This window comes from Arvicanthis niloticus, chromosome 18 (assembly GCF_011762505.2).
Source record: "Arvicanthis niloticus isolate mArvNil1 chromosome 18, mArvNil1.pat.X, whole genome shotgun sequence".
In the NCBI taxonomy this organism is placed as follows: Eukaryota; Metazoa; Chordata; class Mammalia; order Rodentia; family Muridae; genus Arvicanthis; species Arvicanthis niloticus.
This window is the reverse complement of record NC_047675.1, coordinates 20,822,864-20,844,227: the sequence shown is the minus strand read 5'-3', so window position 1 is coordinate 20,844,227 and position 21,364 is coordinate 20,822,864. Positions and strand designations below refer to the sequence as shown.

General features: G+C 43.7%; 1 protein-coding gene across 17 annotated transcripts in view; it reads left to right on the top strand.

Annotated features, from left to right (window-relative positions):
- Positions 1–21,364, top strand: part of Ces5a (carboxylesterase 5A) — a 292,545-nt gene that overhangs the window by 266,510 nt on the left and 4,671 nt on the right. For all 17 annotated transcript variants that reach the window (XM_076915626.1, XM_076915628.1, XM_076915627.1 and 14 more), the window contains 8 exons: positions 760–898; positions 2,782–2,915; positions 5,008–5,161; positions 8,537–8,641; positions 11,139–11,243; positions 11,861–12,001; positions 13,357–13,425; positions 16,405–16,552. In XM_076915626.1, the coding sequence (XP_076771741.1) occupies positions 760–898; positions 2,782–2,915; positions 5,008–5,161; positions 8,537–8,641; positions 11,139–11,243; positions 11,861–12,001; positions 13,357–13,425; positions 16,405–16,552 (995 nt within the window). The remainder of the gene's footprint in view (positions 1–759; positions 899–2,781; positions 2,916–5,007; positions 5,162–8,536; positions 8,642–11,138; positions 11,244–11,860; positions 12,002–13,356; positions 13,426–16,404; positions 16,553–21,364) is intronic.

Here is a 21,364-nt window from a genome sequence, read left to right as displayed (position 1 = left end):
CCCTTAGCCCTTAGGCTAAGATCGAATGTAGTATGTTCTCATTGTTAGTGTGTGTCAGGCTCTGTGTTAGGCTCTGTGAGATGCAGAAGTGACTAATCCAGACTCAGAGGCTGTTTAGCTGCTCACAGTTGAGCTGGAGAAGACGCTAATGTCACGTACAAGCCTAGGGCAAGTTCTCCGTCATAACCCACAGTCTGGTGGGTGTTTCTAAAGAAGAGATATGGTCGCTTGGTGAAAGCTCGGAAGGCTTCTTAGAGGAGGGGTAATTGGACATGAGTCTGGTTGGAAGGGAGGATGGTGAGTCACAACGTATAGGGAGAAGCAATTCAGGCAGAGATGGATTGTGCAAAGCCCGGGCGCAGGAGCCTTCTCTTTATCCATCTGGGTTCTTGGTATGGAGGCTGTTAATAGATCCCTTTGTTTCTCTGACTGTAGAAGAGAGACTGGTCAGTGGTGGGCACAGATAGGGCATGGGCTTGGGGTTAATGACACAACTATTCTGAAAAATGAGCTTTTCCAACCAGGAACTGAATTAAAGGGGCTCATTGTATGTTAGTTTGCTTGTTTGCTTCTGAAAGAGGAGGCCTGGGGCACAGTCGGATTCTGTGCCAATAGTCATGCCTCTTTGCGCAGAAGGGATGCCTGGGCCTTGCTTCTGTCCCAGGAACGGGCTCCTCCCAGGAAGGTATGCTGACATGGATGCTGGAGAGAGTAACTCTTGCCCCTCTCCCTCCTCCTCTCCCTCTCCTTCCCTCTCAGGTGCTTTCAGAACATAGAGTGGTTCATCATATACCAAAAACTGCTCCAAGTCCGTTACCCTAAACTTGAAGTGTCAGAGGACTGCCTGTACCTCAACATTTATGCACCAGCCCATGCCAATAATGGCTCCAGTCTCCCGGTAAGTCTGCTGCTGCACTGGGGGTCCATTAGCAGGCCTGGAAAACAGCTGGGCATGGGGCATCTAGAGTTAGACCTAGCCTCCTTTTGGGTAAGAGGAAAAGTCCATCACACAAGTAACTTGAAAAAAATCATGATGGAAGCTGTTCTCTGTCATTGTCTCTGTTGAATATTTTAGTGGTTTAGCATTCAATTTTCATTTCATTTTCCCCCTAGGTGGTAAGTATTAAAGTTGTCTGTGCCGCTTAGAAAAGATACATTTTTGGTTTTTTTTTTTTTTTTTTTTTTTTTTTTTGTGAGTGTGAGAACTCCCCTTTCAAAGAATATAATTTAATTATTCAACTTTTCTTATTAAATAAAGACAGTCAGGTACTAATGTCCACTAATTTGTTTAAGTCACAAGGAACTCTGTAGATGAATGAAGGAAAGAAGGCTTTTTATGCTCTGCATTTTAGCACCCCCCTCCTTCTCAGCATCCTCTCTCCTTATGCCTTTCCATGTATCATGGCAGTAACATTTGTCAAGTACTTACTGCATCATTTAACACAGTGTGTAAGTTTAGTTGAACCCATTTTGCAGATGAGCAAGTTGAGGTGCAAGACGTGCACACATGCATGCTCTATGTTGTACAAAGCTTCCTCTCCACGGCTCTCTTCTTTTTCCCTGACTCAAGCTCTGTTGTCTCAGATATGGAGTTAGACGAATGGAAGGGATTTATTCTGAGCTATGAAAGTGAGCATATTTGAGTAATATTTCATCTTCGTTGGTCCTACTTTTTCCTAAATAAGAGATTTCTGTCCTCCCCCTCTCTGAATTTAAAGAAAGAAAAAAAATCTAAAGAAACCTCTTCATCTGATGTCTTAATAACTCGTCTAATTGCTATGATAGAATACCCAAGCAAACGCAAGTTTAGGAAGAAAGTTGATTTTGGCTTAGAGTTCTAGGGGCCAGTCTATCATGGCAGAGAAATCTCAATCTCTGCTCCCACTGGATCCGCTGCCAGAACCAGAGACATGGATGACGACTTTCACTAAGCTGGCTTCTCTTAGTGTAGCCCAGGACTCCAGGCTCAGGTTCAGATGGATCTTTCCAGCCCAGTTTTCCTAATGTAGACAGTCTTTTACAACCACGCCCAGAGGCTTACCTAATCTAGACAATCCCTCGCACCCTCACTTGGAAGCGTATCTTCTAGGTGACTCTTCAGCCTTCCTAATGCTGCAACCCTTCCGTACAGGTCCTTGTGTTGTGCTGACCCCCAGCTATAAAATTACTTTCATTGCTACTTTATAACTATAATCTTGTGACTGTTATGAACCGTAACTTAAAGATCTGCCTTTTCTGATGGTCTTAGGCGACCTCTGTAAAAAGATCATTTGACCCCAGAGGGGTCACAACTCACAGGCTGTGAACGGTTGTTCTAGAGCCTGTGAAGTTGACAGTTTTAATGTCATAGCTTTTGCTCTTACGAGCCTTACAATGGTTTCCGTCTTCCTGTGAGTCACAGGCTCAGTGGGCTTCTGTTTCCAGTCTCTGAGCATTTGGACTGAGTCAACACTGTTTTAAAGGCTTTGACTACAGACTCTTATTTGGACCTCTCAGAATCCTCCCAAGTGAGGTAGTTATACTCCTTACAACTCTTACTTCAGGGGATCAGAGATGATCCCAGGGTGGTTGAGTAGCCTGTCAGGGCTCACTCAACTAATCCAATCTACGAACTGAGGTTCCAGGAATCTATATGCTTACCCTTGGGTCTATTCAAAAGATAAGACCTTGGAGCCTACTTAAAAGAAAGAGTGAGACATTTATAGTTTCCTCAATTAAAAAAAAAAAAAAAAGAATCCAACAACCATGGGAAAGGGTTGACTGGAATGATTGTCTCCTCAGGTCATGATGTGGATACCCGGCGGTGGCTTTGAGACTGGCTCAGCCTCCATCTATGATGGGTCTGCCCTGGCTGCCTATGAGGATGTGTTGGTTGTGACCATCCAGTACCGCCTAGGCATATTTGGCTTCTTCAAGTGAGTCTCTTCTGGCGAATGGCACTCCAGACCACAAAGGGAAGCTGTGCAGCAACTGTGAGCCATCTACCTTAGGATGAATGAACCTTCAGTGGCATTGATTTAAATTAGGTCCTAATTAGTTTGGCCATTTAGCACATGTAACATAAAACCCCTTAAGTCCTAGGAGTTTAAAAAGACCTCTTTCTCACTGAGGACAGTCGAAGTTTGTGTCCCCAATGAACAGATGTCTTTGTACATGGTTAATCAGGGCCCTAGGACCCTTCTATCTTGTGGCTCTGATACAGATGCGCTTGGTCTTCATTTGACCAGCAACAAAGAAAGTGTATAGGGCCACATAGGAAGTATTCCTGGGTCAGCCTGGGTCAGCCACTCTGTTCACATACCGCTGGGTAGAAGGCATTCACAAGGCCTGCAAAGAAGACAGAGACAGAAATGTAGCCCAGTGGTGGGACCCGGAATTTTGGGAATCTGATAGTCTGGGACAGGTAGTCTGATTGGGTAGGGAACTGGATGCCATGGTGTTCATGGAATTTGGAACTTTATCTTTTAAAGATTGTGAGGGTCCCAGAAATGCCCTACTCAGAGAGGTACCCTTCTCAAAGTAGCAAGAAGCATACTCTGGAAGAGACTGGAGGCTAGATCATGCTTGATGGCTATTCACTAACCAATGGGAGGCCAGTAAGGAGGCTACTGCTGACTTACTGAATCTATAGAGGGTTGAATCATAGAAGCAAGAGGAAGGAACTCTAACTCAGTGTGCCTGGCATCTATCCAGCAGTCCCACAGAGCGGGTACTATCTTTAACCTTTTTTTTTCATGAGGAATTTGAGGCCAAGTGGTTAGCTGACTGGCCCAAGGCTGCCCAGATAATTGATGGATCCTATGCTACGCCCAGAGATCTTAGTGATTTCCATGAGATGCTTCTCCTTCGGGGAGGAATGGAACCATTGTGGGACACACGATGGGATGAAGGTTAAATTGGCAGGGCTTGGAGAGAGCTGAGAATAAAAATGTAGCCTTAGCCAGCCATGGTTACAGACAGACATGGGGATGTAGGAGGAGGAACGGGTAGGAGAACTGGAGGATGGTAGAGGATAGGATGCTGAGATTTCTCTTCCAGGGTGCAAACCACATGTCAGTTTTGGGTTGCAGTGTTTCTGTGTTCTCTGTGATTTTCGAGTGCTTCCCTGTGAGTTGCTCATTAATTCTGGGAAGCACACAACTTTCTGAGACACATGTATGATTATGTGTGATTAGGAGAGTGGATTCTGAAGGCAGAATCATTGACTCCTAATTCTTAATCTTTCTGACAAGGAGATTTAGTATCTCTGTGCCTGAATTTCCCAGTCTGTCTAAAAGGGATGAGTATCTTTGTGGGTAGCATGTTCACAGATTTATCTGAAAAGAATTGGCAGAAGCATGGTCATGGGGTTAGTGTGTCACTGCCCTATCCTCTCTGTCCAGCATGGAGAGCGCATGGAGTGGCGGGATGTATATACCCTAGACTCTCCACACTCAACTCTCAGTACCTCCTGCCAATGGCACACACTGAAGCCCAAGCAATGCAGTTTCTAGAGGCCAACCTTTCAGTGGCAGGGCAGAGAAAACCCAGAGAGGCCAAGAGGACAATGTCCAGAGCCCTCTGTCTCACAGGCTGTGGAGATCTTAGGAGTTTTAGCTGAACATTTCTTGGGGCCATGCTGGGCACACTTGCTGCTGTGAGTACTGCCTTTATTGTTAATAAGGAGGCCATTTTGGATTTTGTTATTCATTGGAATTTCTTTGTCCAGGAAAGCCTGGCTCAAGTGGCAGGAATAACTCTTAGCAGCAGAACATTTTAGGGACCCATGGGTTAAGGGGAGCCAACAACACCGGAACATTAGACATAACATATTGCCTGTGCACTTTTCTTAAGGACAGGGCTTCTACCATTCTTAAGGAAATCCCCAAAAATGAGGACTAGGCCTAGTGACCTCAGCTCAAGCAGGACTCTGGCTCTCAATGTCCTGCTGGCTCACACCTGACCTGACTGGGGACTGCAGGACTCACGATAGCCAGCTCAGAGCTCTCGCTTTGCCTTTTGCTCCAGCACACAGAACCAGCATGCCCCTGGGAATTGGGCCTTCCAGGACCAGCTGGCTGCCTTGCTGTGGGTCAGGGAGAACATCAAGTACTTCGGTGGAAACCCTGACTCTGTGACCATCTTTGGTAGTTCAGCAGGAGCCATAAGCATTTCTAGCCTTGTGAGTTTTTTGCTTTATGACTTGGCTATGGCGGGGTGATGGTGGTGGTGATGGTGGTGGTGGTGGTAGTGGTGGTGGTGGTGGTGATGGTGGTGATGACGATGGTGGTGGTGGTAGTGGTGGTGGTGGTGATGGTGGTGGTGATGGTGGTGGTGGTGGTGATGGTGGTGGTGGTGGTGATGGTGGTGGTGATGGTGGTGGTGATGGTGGTGATGGTGGTGATGATGGTGGTGATGGTGGTGGTGATGGTGGTGATGGTGGTGGTGGTGGCGGTGGTGGTGATGGTGGTGGTGGTAGTGGTGGTGATGGTGGTGGTGATGGTGGTGGTGGTGGTAGTGGTGGTGGTGGTGGTGATGGTGGTGATGATGATGGTGGTGGTGGTAGTGGTGGTGGTGGTGATGGTGGTGGTGATGGTGGTGGTGGTGGTGATGGTGGTGGTGGTGGTGATGGTGGTGGTGATGGTGGTGATGGTGGTGATGATGGTGGTGATGGTGGTGGTGATGGTGGTGATGGTGGTGGTGGTGGCGGTGGTGGTGATGGTGGTGGTGGCAGTGGTGGTGATGGTGGTAGTGGTGGTGATGGTGGTGGTGATGGTGGTGGTGGTGGTGATGGTGGTGGTGGTGGTGATGGTGGTGATGGTCGTGGTGGTGATGGTGATAGTGGTGGTGATGATGGTGGTGATGGTGGTGGTGATGGTGGTGGTGATGGTGGTGATGGTGGTGGTGGTGATGGTGGTGGTGGTGGTGGTGGTGGTGGTGGTAGTGGTGATGGTGGTGGTGATGGTGGAGGTGGTGGTGATGGTGGTGGTGATGGTGGTAGTGATGGTGGTGATGGTGGTGGTGGTGGTGGTGATGGTGGTGGTGGTGGTGGTGATGGTGGTGATGATGGTGGTGATAGTGGTGGTGATGGTGGTGGTGGTGATGGTGGTGATGGTGGTGGTGGTTTTGGTGGTGGTGGTGGTGATGGTGGTGATGATGGTGGTGATAGTGGTGGTGATGGTGGTGGTGGTGATGGTGGTGATGGTGGTGGTGGTTTTGGTGGTGGTGGTGGTGATGGTGGTGGTGGAGGAGTTGTTGTTGGTGGTGGTGGAGGAGTTGTTATTGTTGTTGTTGTTGGTGGTAGTGGTGGTTTACAATCATAAAGACAAGAGACATCATCTACATTTGGTTGGTGCTCTTGTGTTGAATACATACAACATTTTTTTTTTATTTCCTTAAGGTTAAAAAAGCAGTTGTATCAATTCTTTGAGAATTTTATATGTACACACAATGTATTTTGATTATGTTTATTCCCTCAATCCTCTCCTAAACTCCTCCAGGAGCCAGCTCTCCAAACCTCACATCCTTTTTAATTTTGAATAACCTACCTAGTTCAGTTTGTGCTGCCCATGCCCACAGGGGTGTGGAGTGGCCCACCTAAGTGGAGTACACATTTTAAAGAATGCATACTGCTTCATAGATAAGTTGTGAGGCTGGGGCACAGTCTTATTTCATGAACAAGACAGCTGTCACCAGGAGAGTTTAGATGAATTACTAAGGTTACATAATGAGTGATGATTTGAGGGGAAAAAATTTCCTGTGTTTGTAGAGTTGAATCTCTACAATGTAGTCATCTGGACTGGTAAGCACTTGCCAGTAGTTCTCTCTCTCTCTCTCTCTCTCTCTCTCTTTCACACACACACACACACACACACACACACACACACACACACACACACACACACGGCAGCAGGTGGCATCACAGGGTGGAAGCCACTGAAGGAAGAGCATCACATCTGGAGCCAGGAAGTAGAGAGAGATACGTGTAGTTGGGCCTGCTCAATTACCACTCTCTGAGAGCCACTTACGTCCTTTCCAACACCAAGGTCCCCTCCTTGGCTCTACCTTTTTCACACTATTTTCCAATACTGCCATCCTGGAGACCAAACATCTAGCATTTGGACCTTCTTGGAGGAGCAGGGGAAGTCATACAGACCATAGCATTGCTCACCAGAAAAACTCATTTAAACACGAATAATGAAAGGCATTGAAAGACCTGTAGATGTGTATGTATAGCGTTCATTTCTCCCTGAAGACAGGATATAGGAATTGTCCTCTCAGAGCTTGTCTGCTGCCCAGAGTTTGCATGTGGATCCTTTGCATAAATCAGTTGCAGAACTCAATGTCTTTGAGTATAGTTTCTGAGATTTTTTTTCCAGTCAGCACCCATTTAAACATATATACAAAGTAGCTTGTAGTCTGGAAAGTAGCTTGTAGCAAATCACTCTTATACCACTGTAACAGTATAGCAGGTTTTTATAATTCTCTCTAAAATATTTCACTCTTATCCACACCAATTTGACAGTGATTTTTTTTAGCCACCCATATTTACCAATTTTTCCCTAGACACAATGCTTTCTTTTTATATGTGAAGTTCACTGGTTTGTATGATAGTCCCTTGACCTGTGTAATCACAGTAACTAGTGCAGCTGACAATACGACATTGGAAAAGCACACCTGATGATTGGCACAAGACTGATGGGATTAGAAATGTATTAATCTGCTTGAAAATGACTGTTCCCACGTCGTCAGCATTTCTCTGACATAAATTAACATGTTAATCAGAGACCAATTACATAGTAGTGGGTTAAGAGGGTTTGTGCTGTGCAGTGGCCACAGTTCTCAAGGTAACTATGTTTTTTATGTTGCCTTCTAAGGAGGATGATGTTAACCCACTTTGTATATAGGAAGGTGTCATCCTTCGTGAATGAAATTGACCAGGCATTGAGTAAATATTGGCAATCAGGCAACATCTGCCGAGTCGGGAGAGGCTGGCCACAGGGAGGAGAAGGGCTGACCGTGGTGAGAAGGGCTGGCCGTGGGGAGAAGGTCTGGCCGCCGAAGGGCTGGCCCCGGAGGTTGCCTCCTATTCAATACTTCTTCCACCCTAAATAAAAATATCTATGACACGGATGCAATTTTTGCTTCAGTATTTCAGAGTAATGAACAGATGCTTGGAAATATTAAGTGACTTGCCAGTAGCAAGGGAATAAAGACAGAAACCATGTCAGAATAGCTGATGTAAGTGTTCCTGAAGCCAATCTTGGAGGTACATGCCTGGAACCCTGGCACTTGGAGGCTGAAGCAGAAAAATGGAGGGAGCCTGGGCAACAGAATAAGATCCTATCTTAAAAGCAGAAAAAAAATTATAAGGAAATGGGGACCCACAGAGGTGAAATAACTCATTTAAGCCTCGAACTCCCATGCAGGGCTCTCCAGGCCAAAGCTTAGATTCCAAAGCAGACTTCCTGGGAGGATGTCTTTAAGGAAGGAATTGATCACGATAGGTGTGATTCTGAGCTAACTGCTGCTGGATCTCCTACATTCTCTTTTCTAGATTCTGTCTCCTTTGAGCAAGGGCTTATTCCACAGAGCCATCATGCAGAGTGGAGTGGCCATCATCCCCAGCCTGAAGAGCCTTGATAATGAGCTGAAACATGATGTAGGTATACTGTTCATATCTCTTAGTGCTCAAAAGCCCACAGGCTGCCACTCCTCATCATATGCATAGATTTCCTTACTGATGATGTCCAAAGAACCTCATGCCAGTTTAAGGTCTGTTTTGTGCCTATATGGAAGGCCTGTTCAACAGAAAAGGAACCAGCTACAGAGCACGGCACAAGACTGTTGTTGTACCCATGGGTGTGTGCATGCATGTCATGCAGCAGCAGCAGTGGTTCTCAACCTGTGGGTCACAACCACTTGGTGGGTGGAGTCAAATGGACCTTTCACAGGGGCTGCTTAGGATCATCAGGTAACAGAGATAGTTATATTACAATTCATTATTTAATTTTACTTTTTATATATGTTAGTACACTGTAGCTCTGTTCAGACACACCAGAAGAGGGCATTGGATCCTATTAAAGATGCTTGTGAGCCACCATGTGGTTGCTAGGAATTGAACTCAAACCTCTGGAAGAGCAGTCAGTGCTCTTAACTGCTAAGACATCTCTCCAGTCCCTGGGAATTATATAACAGTAATATAATAGTAGCAAACGGTAGCAAAATTACAGTTATGAGGTAGCAGTGAAAATAAATTTATGATTTGGGGGTCAGTACAACATGAGGAACTGTATTAAAGGGTCACAGCATTGGGAAGGTTGAGAACTACTGTCATAAAAGAAAGGAGTTCAGCTACACAATGCAACATTAGTGTTCTGCACATATGCATTATAGTTCTTAAATAATTTTTGTGGGGACACACATCAGTTCCAGTATTCTAATTATGTGAAGTTAATCTTCTGTGCCTGCCATATTTTAGGCTACCCTAGAGTGCAATGTTGAGAAAGACTCTGAGGCTGTTTCCAGGGGTGTGGTGCAGTGACTGATGGAGTGTAGGGGTTACAGAAGGGAGTGTACCTCAGATATTTGTCATTTCCTGGAAATTAGTCATTCAAGTGGTACAGTGTTCTTTTTATTTCCTTTTCTTCCTTGCTTCCTTGCCTTCCTTCCTTCTTTCCTTCCTTCCTCTTCCTTCCTTCCTCCCTCCCTCTCTCCCTCCCTTCCTTCCTTCTTCTCTTCCTTCCTTCCTCTCTTCTTTCCTCTCTTCCTTCCTTCCTCTCTTCCTTCCTTCTTCCCTCCCTCTCTCTCTCCCTTCCTTCCTTCCTTCCTTCCTTCCTTCCTGCCTGCCTGCCTGCCTGCCTGCCTGCCTGCCTGCCTTCCTTCCTTCCTTCCTTCCTTCCTTCCTCTCTTCCTTTCTTTCTTCTCTTGAGGTAGTTATCTCACTTTGTTACTTAGAAAGCTCTCAAATTTCTAAACTGAAGAGACCTTCCTATCTCAGTCTGTAGAGTATATGGGACTACACTGTGAGTCCCTTCGTTGGGCTCATATGATACAGTTTCTTAACCATGACTTAGAAAATAGCATATACAACCCCCAACATCTAAATAACGTCATAAGACTGTGAACGAACTTCAGTGCAGATGAATACTGATTTTGGTAATCCTTAATTAAGCAAAGGTACCTTAAGCTTATGCATCATTCATTCACCCCCAAAGTCATTGAGCATGTGTGGTTTCTCAGTGCTCTATTAGAACTCGTGACTGTCAATGGGGAAAGCATATCCTCACCTAGAGAAGAGCATGATCTTTTTTGTTATGGAGGATGTTGCCTGGAGTCTGTGGGTTGGTGTGGAACGTTGTCCTTGAATGACCTATAGTCACATGTAGACACTATATGTTGGCCATGTATGCAGCTTATATTCAATCCTCAAAGCATTCATGTCTCCCAGAAGCATAAGGAAAATTGTAGATGAACGAGTTCTACAGCTATGGGAAGCTTGACACAACGATGCCCGGCAATGGCCTGGGTAGCAAAGGTGGGAGTTCATATACTGGAGCATATGAGATCAGGGAACAAAGAGCATTATGGGACTTCAGTGGTCTGGAAGGATGTCCTAGAGAAGGCAGGGCTTGGGCCTTAAATTAGGGAAAAAAGTAAATAGAAGCAAATACAAACTTATAATTGTAAACTGAAAAAAGTAAGATTGTGTCTTTAGAGATAAAGGACCCCTAGAGATTCCTAGCCATAGATGGGGCTGAAACTTAATCAGTAGAGAGAAACTCAGCATAGATCCCAAGTCTTGCCTCAGCTGATGATTGGAGGTCCCAAAGCTATCCTCACTTTTGAGGTCCAAGCTCTGTCTAGCACCCCAAAATCAGAACCTTTGGGCATTGTAACTAAGTCTACAGCACTGGTATTTTGTGACTAGGAAAGAACCCTGATTCCAATCCATGGCCATAGACTGACAACAGCTCTGGAGCCACTAGAGTTAGGATAGCACAAAGCTAACCTTAATGTAGGAGCATTGGCCTACAGCAAGTCAGGTGGTATGCTGGACCCTACACAAATGGACCACTTGTGACTGTGAGGCCACTTTCCAGGCCTTTGTTTTCCCTGGATGCATTCAGTATCACTGTGTCTGCCCTCTCTGTAAATAGTTGCAGGTGGTTGCGGATATCTGTAAGTGCAATGTATCAGACTCTGAGGCTTTGCTGGGATGCCTGAGGAACAAGTCTTCTCTGGAGTTGCTGGGCCTTGGCCAGGTGAGGAGGGAGGAAAAAAAGCTGGGGGGGGGGGGGTAACTCAGTAGATAGAGTGGCTATCCAGAACCCACTGTGAAAGGAGAGAACAGTCCCACACAGGTGTCCTCTGGCCCCACAGAGACACTGTGGCATGCACAAGCAGAAAGCCACAGCCCCTCCCTCACGATAAAAACACACCAGAAAAAGATCAGAGATAGTTGTTGTCTTCTGAGGCCCGACACATAGAACATCACTATTACCTGTAGGCAGCCCCAAAGACAGCCGGCTAGACTTGCTCTTAGAATTCCCTATTCAGCAGACTTGAGAATTTATGTATCTAATAAACTTCGGATGCCATTGATGCTGGTCTATGAACCCCTTTGAGAACTACTGTGCTAGACTCTTATTTCTCCTTGAGTGATATTATTATTGTTGTTTTATTATTTAGCAGATGACAAACCACAGCACAGAAAAGTTTAGATTTATTTTTTTGCCTTAAGTGCAGGGCAGGCCAGGTCAGACATTTGGCTGGGCCAATGGTGTTTTGCTTCTCCTTTTTTCTGAATGCATTTGGATTTCTGAGGAAAGTAGACTTCATAAACAGAAACAATTATTGGTTTTCCCTTTCCTTGTCGCAGAAAGTAAAATCATTCACTCGAGTGATCGACGGTTCTTTCTTTCGTGATGAACCTCTAGAACTGTTGTCTCAAAAGACATTTAAAGCAGTTCCTTCCATTATTGGAGTCAATAACCAGGAGTGTGGCTACCTATTGCCCGTGGTAAGAATTCTGGCTCTCCTCCCTGCCTCTGCCTCTGCCTCTGCCTCTGCCTCTACAACAAGGCAGCTGTTTGTTCCCGTAGTCGATTCCCTGTGTGACAAGAGTTGGGACCCCATTGGTATTTATGCAGCAATAACCTTCCCACTGACCGGAAGAGGGGTCATAGTCTGCTTAAGGAGGGATTTATTTGGCTTGTGATTTTGGCCAATAAAAGTAAAAACAGTATGGTTCCAGAATTTGGAGATAATGTCACATGATGAAGAAGTAGAAAGGGAAGGCTTCACACAGAAGGGGTCCAGCATAAAGAGGCTGCCCTACTTTGTGATGACTCACTCTCCTCAAAACTAATCAGGCCCTAGGAGAATTAGTCATCTCTTCTAAGGATGGTGCTCCTGTGACCTAACCACTTTCATCAAGGTCTCACCTCTTAGAGATTTATCATCGCACAATACATTTATAATGTGAACCAAACTTCCAGCACATGAACACTTTGTTGGACATAATCACATCTAAACTATAGGCAAGAAAAACTGGGGTCTAGAGGATCAACGGTATGTCCATCTTGACCCTTATACTGATTTATTGCAAAAGAAGCTACTGTACATAGACAAGAGAGTTGGATCCACTTGTCTTTACTAAAAACAAAATAAAACAAAACAAAAAACCCCCATACAGTTACTATCTTAGACTTTGGAAACTTTGCTCCTTCAAATTATATCCAGTCTTGGTCCATGCACTTTGACTTCCAAGAACACTTTCAAAGTTTGCTTCTTGCGGTAGAGTTATGAAATGTTGAGGAGTTTATACACTTAGAAACCCTTGAGTCTTCGAAAGTAGACATTCACAGCTTCCTGCTTCCTGTCAGGTCACATTCTCCAGGGTCATATAGTGGGTATGTACAATTAAAAGGTGCTTTCAGAGCATGCCCAGAACAATGAAGAACACGGGGCAGGGAAGAAGTCTTCTTCAGGAGTGTCAGAAGCAGAAGGCAATGAAGGATAAGCCCCTTTGAGGAAGGATGGATGGTTGAATGGAAGCCTGGGTAAGCAGAGGGAGGGACACATTCTGAACTCTGAGAAAAGCTTTTCATCTGCTTTAGAAGTTTGGAGGAGAGATCAAATTCATTATGACATCAAAACTCATTCACTAGACCAGCCTCTGTGTTTTAAACTGGTAGGGTAGCAGGGAGACAGGACTAAAGAATAAAGGAATCACCGACTACTATACATGGCCACCTGGGGCCAAGAGGGCTCTTGTCTTTTTTAGTCTCTACTGGAGAAAATTACATGTCCTGGTCCTGTTTTGCTTTCTGGTGCCCAGATGGCTCATGGAGAATACCCTGTTTCTCTCCACAGAGGGACACTCCTGAGATTCTCCTTGGCTCCAATGAGTCTACTGCTCTCACCTTGATACATATTTTGCTGGTAAGTGATTGTGGGTGATGTGGCTCTCCAGAGAGTCATTCACTCAGTAAATATCCCTGCCGCACACAAATGGATAGAGCTGAGAGTGCAGACATTCCACAGTGACTTGTTAATCAACGAATTAATTCATTTGACTCATCACTGGCTCTCAATCCCTTATTCCCACAATTCTTAAGTACTAAGAGCTCTAAAAACCCAAAGGTTTTTGTTACCCTCATATTAGCCAAATGTGAGCTGTGGCCCCTGGGTCTTTTTTACTTCTAAGCATTCATTTTCTTTACTTATGCCATTATTCATCTGTTTCTGAGGCATATTAATGTAGATTTTGGGGTACTTCCTCCCCTCCACCAAGAATGTTACACACCAGCACACGTACTGAATAATCAAACTATCATTTAAAAGTTATGTATTATGAAATATACAGGAGGCTAAAATTCCATAGTTACTATGTGGCCATCAGGCATTGTATTAAGTTCCAGCATTAACAGCGTTAACATTTCAGATTTTAGAAACAAGCACAGCATCAGCATCAGGTCTCTAGACAGGAAGGATGTGGGGATCAATTTATTTCTTTCCTTTCTGCTCCTTCCTTTTATCTTCTTTCTTTCCATAACATTTATTTAGCATAATCTCAGTGACAAAGTTCATTGCCAAAGTTGATGGAACATACATTTCCTGAGACCAAACACTCTAGCACTTTGCCTTGCATTGAGATGTAGTGTGAGGTAGACAGACATGACCATGACTGTGACTCTGAAGTAGAGCACCATGGCCTGTGATGTCCACAGAGGGATCTGGGTAGCTCCCTGCAAGGAGAAAGAGTTTTAGGGAGTCTCAAGTAAGTGGATCATGGGAAGAACTATTGGGACCAACCGGGAGCTGGAGAATGTGAGATCTTCTATGGGAGTGACTGCCAGAAAGGACCCATGAAACGGTTGGATGCCAGAAATGGAGCATGAATTCATCAAAGTGCTAAGAAACAGAGAAGGTTTCTTCTAGCTGCAGAGGGGCTTGCCTGGGTGGGCCAGGGAATGCATTAGCCCCTAGGATGGGAAGAGGGATATGTCAACTGAGTCAACTGAGTCTGAAGATTGAAGACTATTCAAGATATAAATTGAGTAATGGGCTCTCTCCATCATGGTAGATGCCCCCATGGAGGAGATTTCCATTGGTCTGGGTCAAAGGGAAAGGGACACTGGGGAAGAGAAAAGACATTTTAAATGCTGAATGTATCTTGAGCTGAATCTCAGGGGTGGACATGAGTAGGTTTCCTGGGAAGGCACAAAAGCAAAGGGTGAGTGAGGTGCCGCATCTCCGAGAAAGATCTGGTAGCATGCAGGAACTGCTTCGCAAATGGTGAGCAGTTCTCTGGTCTTGCTTCAGAAGCCTAGAAGTCTGCCTTGTGACTGTCTTCTGGTGGCTTGCCAGTGGCTGACAGCCTCTCTACTTCTCTGAACACCTCCAGGCCTGTAAGGCCTGCTCATCTCATTGTCCAAGTGGATAGGCTTATGTACCACAGCCTGTACTGCTGCAGTCCTCTCTTGCCATGAGCCTGGCTAAACCAGCCTCAGCCTTCTGAAGTCCTGAAGAGTGAGTCTCAGCTGCACTCCCAGATGTGACTTATGTAGCTTTACCTCCAAACACCACAGAAATGTGCCCATGGCTGTGCTGCCAAAGGAAAAGTGTGAGGTACAACAAATTTCCCAGGATTCCCTAGACACAGTCACCTTTTACACAGTCACCATGGTGACAGGCCCTCGGATCATCAAAAAGTTGACCTTCTACAGCCTGTCATTGGTGCTCAGAGCAAGGGCAAGGTTAGAAGACTAGGAGGCAGCTGGAGTTGGATCAAAGAAGGTACTCAATGGTCTGATGGAAGCACTCAGCAGTGGTGAGCAGGGACCAAGATATCCAAGGCCCGCTCCCTGCCAGGCAGCACGCTCTGCTTGTCCTCTCATGCAGTCCTCAGACAGACCCATTTTAAAAATGACAGATGAGGAGACTGAGGCTGCAAGCCACCAAATGGCTTAGAAGCAGAGCTTGTCCCAGGAACAAGGACGGTTTTGTGGGTGTGGCCCCAGTGCATCCTACACCACTTCCTGCTGTTTCAGCTCGATGCTCTGTTGTCGATACCCGGATATTCTTAATAACTTTGGCACACAAGACCCAAGATTTTCATTTTGTAATGAGTGCCACCGATATGAACTGTGTGTGGCCCAGGGCATGGGGTTTGAATATAGACTTCTGAAAGAATAGTGCTTCTGTCCGTTTGGACCAACCATTTATTCTCTTCATGTCTAAGTTTCCAAATCTGTGGTGTTATTCTTAATGTGTACTAGGATTGCTGTGTGGGTGGAATGAGGCAGTGAGTAGACAGTATTTACAACGTGACCTTCACAGGCTGAAGCTCAATTAACAGGTTGGCCATTGTTGACTTGAGTTTCCTATGACCATGAATTTTTCTCTTTTTCATTTTCTCTTTTTCTTTCCCTTTTCTTTTCCTCTTCCTTCTTCCCTCTGTTCCTCCTTCCCTCTGTCTGTCTGTCCCTCCCTCCCTTCCTTCCTTTTTTCCTCCATCCATCCCTTTCTCCCTCCCTCTGTTGCTCCCTCCCTCCCTCCCTCCCTCTGTCCCTCCATACCTCTTTCCCTTCCTTCTTTCCTTCCTTTCTTCCCTCCCTTCCCTCCCTCCTTCCATTCCTTCCTCCTTCCCTTTCTTACTTCTTTCTTCTCCTCCTCTCTCCTCCTTCCCTTTCTTTTTTCTTTCCCTCCCCCCTCTCCCTCTCTCCCTCTCTCCCTCCTTCCCTTCCTCTTTCCCTCCATCCCTCCCTCCCTCCATCCCTCCCTCTCTCCCTCCCTCCCTCCTTTTTCTTCCTTCCTTCCTTTCTTCCTTCCTTCCTTCCTTCCTTCCTTCCTTCCTTCCTTCCTTCCTTCCCATTCTCCCCCTCCCTCCCTTCCTCCTTTCTTCCTTTCTTTTCACAGCATGTCCCCACCCAGTATTTGCACGTTGTGTCTAAGGAGTACTTCCATGGCAAGCATTCTCTGACTGACATCCGAGACACTTTATTGGACTTGTTTGGAGATGTGTTCTTTGTGGTTCCTGGGCTGGTCACAGCTCGATATCACAGAGGTAAGTCCCAGAAGAGCACCTTTCAAGGACACAGACAGTGAGACAGGAGGTCACGGGGTCCATATTGCCAACTGAGGACCCGTCCCTGGGTTCCTTCACCTTGAGGATCTCTTTGGTGTGTTCATGATGGAAGAACGTTATATCCATCTTTGTGTCTTGGGAACATAGACTATTTATGATTTCAGTCCTTTACTTTCTTCACTTTTCTTTCTGGAGCTGGTTGTTCTTTTTAAAACAGCTATAGGAGTAAGGGGAAAATAAGATGGAAAAAAAGAAGTCTTTGGGAAGTGGATATAAAGCCAATCTTCTTTCATCTGTTCCTCCCTCTCCTTCTTCCTCTTCCTCCATCTCCCCCTTCCCTCTGTTTTTCTTATAACACATACTTATCAGTGACTTCCTTTGTACTTGATTCTGTTCTATATCCTGAAAGTCTGGCAGCGAGCAAACTAAATACCCTGCCACTGTTCTAGTGAGAAAGACAGAAAAAAAGAAATAAACAAATTAATGTAGACTGTGTTCTACGGTGATAAGTACAGTGACATCAGAGAGGGACAGAGGCCATGGCCAGGTTGCCCTGGGAGGTGACTGCTGCACTACATCTCTTAATGAAAGACAAGGTGAGGACTGTTGAGTTGACTGTTGAGTTTGACAACACAGAAGTCACTGGTGACCTTGACACCAACTTTAATTGAATGATAAAAGAGTGGAAGACTAATTTAAATGGTTCAAAGGAAGTGGGGGTTGGGGAATTTATCTGTGGAAGCACTAAGAAACAACTTCAATTCTTTTGTAACCGTTTTGTAGAGATTAACAAACTAATTCTAAAATTTACATGAAAATGCAGGGATGGCCAATCCTAACAAAATTAGAGGAGATACAATTCATTTGATTTTAGGACTTATCAGTGATTTAGAATAATTGAGCAGGCCTCACCCCTCACTGAGGAGCTACTGGCAAGGGACAATAAGTTGGGGTAGAGAGAATAATTTTTGTGGATGTGGACAGTGGTTGGTTGCCAGGATTTCAGCCGGTCACCTCACCCAGGCACATATGGGCAGCACTAACTGGGTTAGTAGGTTATAAAGTTAAAATGTATGAAGTTGGGAGAAGTAAGGAGGGGAAGAGTGGGCAGATGTAATTTTATTTCATTATATATATATGTATAATATTCTCAAAAATAAGAAAAAAATTAAAAATGAAAGAACATTCCTTCAACCCCAGCATGCACACGCACACAGATGTTCAAATGAGTCTAACTGAAAGGACTATGATGTGATTTCCAGTTTTTCTTTCTCTGTTCTGTTTGTGCCATTGGTCCCAGAGGTTTATGGAATTCTCAGCGGGCTTACTATGTCCTAAACTGGTCACTAAGTAACAGAAAATAGGTTGCAGTGGCCACTTAGAACAAATAATAAAAACTTTATAAAGTTAGTATAGAGCATCAGTAAAAACAACGATGACGACGACGAGACGATAACAACAACAACAGCAACAACAACAAACCTACAGCAGCACCCCAAAACAAAAAATCCAGGCAGTTGGTAGGATTAGATTCCATCACTTCCACACCAGAACTTCTGTTGTTACTGTTTTTATTTTTGGTTTTTTGTTTGTTTGTTTGTTTTTAAATTAGACAAAGAAACAAGAAAGTATAGCTTACATACAGAAAAAGTAAACTAACAGAAACTCTAAACATTACAAATATTGAACAGAAACTTAAACCAACTGTTTTACATATGGAATGGCAGGTATGCGAGCCACTGTATCACCACTGCCTGAGCAAAATTTTACTATTTAAAGTATGTTCAAATGTCTAGAGGAAACCGTGACACTAAATTATCACTAAATAGTGCCATAAAGAGAGAGAATTTGTTTCTTAAAATTGAGAAGAAACTGGATGAGGTGGAGAGATACAATAGCTGAGATGAACAAGTTACTCTAGGGATACACCACAGCTCTGAGCACATGAAAGAAAGAACGAAACACTTGGCTGTGTCATTTGAGACACTCTGAAAAAGAAAAGAACGGAAAATGAACAGAGCACAGGAATCCTGTATGACTAACATCCACCATTTTGCTATTTGTTTTCTATGTCTTTTACAGCAATTTGTTTTTTGAGTAGCTCCATTCCTGCCTTCTTTAGCATTAGAATTTTTTAGTGCATCGTTCTGATTCACCTCTTGCTTTTTTTAATGAGGAAAGTTTTAGTTATTTTTTAAATTAATGTTGAAGATTGAAATTCACATCTTAAGTTATGATAATCAAGTGCAAATTAATATTCATTTACTCTTGATAGCATAAAACTTTTATGTTATTAGGATTAAATTTATATCTCTCTACATCCTATCTTTCTAACAGATTTACAGTTGTGTCTTGCAAGTGTCTTTAAAGTCATTTAGGTAAGAGGATGTTGTGAACAAAAATGGATTAAGAATGACTTCCATATTTACTTACACAGTTAGTTTTACTGTATTAGTTGCCTTTTTATGTGGATTTGAAATGCCTTCTGCATCCTTTTGTCTCAGCTTAAAATCTTTAAAGGACTCCCTTTTCTTCTTCGATAAGTTTGTTAGCTACATTCCGTGTACCTGGAAATGTCACAGTCTCTCCTTTTCCGGATGACAGGTTTGGGTTTGTTTGTTTGTTTTTTTTTGGGTTTTCGAGACAGGGTTTCTCTGTGTAGCCCTGGCTGTCCTGGAACTCACTCTGTAGACCAGGCTGGCATCGAACTCAGAAACCCGCCTGCCTCTGCCTCCCAAGTGCTGGGATTAAAGGCATGCGCCACCACTGCCCAGCTCCAAATGACAGTTTTACCCAAATATCTAATTCTTGATTAGCAGCCTTGACACTCTGACTATGCCATCCCCATGCTTTCTGACCACCATCATTTCATTTGATAGATCCTATGATAATCTGATTCGTAGATGTCAAGCATCAACTCTTTTCCCGTGTTCTTGAAGCTCCTTTATTTCTCTCTGGCTTTAGATACTATGTGTCTCTTTGCGATCTCTGAGTTTTTCCTATATGGGGGTTGTTGAGATTCTTGGATGCCAGACTTTCAACAACATTGGGACAGGAAGTAGGACAAGACACAGTGAAGGACAGTGTGAAAGGGCAGCTACACCAAGAAGGCATTACAATGAAAACCTACAAGCGCCTTATGACAGAGCCACAGAATGTAGGAAGGAAAAGTGACATGACAGAAGAAGCTTGAAAGGATACTTTTATTATAATAGGTGGAGACTTTAACATATGACTTTCAGTGACAGAACAATTATGAAAGGTTTGAAAAGGGAAACAGATAAAGACTGCTATAAACCAGCCAGACCTAACATGGCATAAAGAACATCTCACCCGACAGCTCTCACAATCTCCATTTCTCTCTTGTACATGTAATGGACAGGATAAAGTACACATTTGAGCCCAGAACAAATCTCAGTGAATCTAAGGAGGTGGAGTATGCTCGCAGTAGAGTGGAATCAGAAATCAACAAGAAGAAATATGAAAATTCAAACATGTAAAAATCAAACGACATGGTTTTTACACTTAAAATATGATGTCAAAACATGTATGACAAAATATTTAGCACTTTCACAATTTTATATATTTCCTATAAGTGGAATGCAATGTTTGTCATTTTTGTCCAGCTTATTAACAAAATGCCTCAAGGTTCATCTATTCACCACCACATATGAGGGTTTCTTTCTCAGGCTGAGGAATACTGCTTGCCTGTATATACCATGTTTGTTTATGCATTCATCAATGGTCATTTCAGTGGATCTGCCTTCTGATTATAGTGAATAATGCTGTTTGAACATGAGTATAGAGACATCCATTCGTTTAGATGCGTATTCCTGGGACACACAATCATTGTCTTTTGAAAACCTGTGTGTTACTTTCACAATGGATGTGACAATTTTTATACCCTCCTTTGATGCATAAGAACAGCAGGCCCTCTGCTGCACCAACACCTGCTTCCTGCAGTTTCTGAAGGAGTAACTATCACATACATGTATGCATGGGTGAAGTATTATTCAACTATAGTGTTGGTATGTTTCTCCAATGGTTAGATAAGTTAGGGATGTTTCCATGTGCTTTTCAGACATTTAAAAATATTATCTCAAAATATGTATGACAAAATATTTAGTACTTTAACTATTTTATATAAAATGGTTTAAAACAACACAAAATAATGAATCTCATGATGAAATCTCCATACATGAATGTCATCCAGTCTCCCTCCACATATCCGTCTCCCTCCTCTAACCCATTCTGTAGCTTGCTCCCTTCCTCCTTAAACAACTGTTCTTGTACCTCCTGTCTTCTCTTTTCTCTCTGATAACCCTCCATATATATGTGTATGTTTATAAAGAAGCACACACACACACACATGCACACACACATGCACACACACATCACATATCAGAGAAAATGTGGAATATTTGCCAAACATTTTTATGTCTCTTAGCAAAATGTCTGTACAAGTTCTTTGCTCTTTTTTTTTTAACTGAGAATCATATTTTTTGTTTTAGAAATTCTTTGTATATTTCTATTGTATAGACTATTATATAATTCTTTGTATAGACTAACTCCATTTGAGATATGATTTGCAAGTATTGGCAATAATTTGCAAGAGGTTCTATAGGTTGCTTTCTTGCTCTGCTGATAATAACAGGATACTGATTTTAAATGTTCATGCATTTTACCTCACTTATTGTTTTCCTTGTTAATTGTCTATTTTGTATTGTATTTTAGAAGCCACTGCCAAATGCAAGGCAGTGGGAATTAAAAAGTGTGTGTGTTTGTATGTGT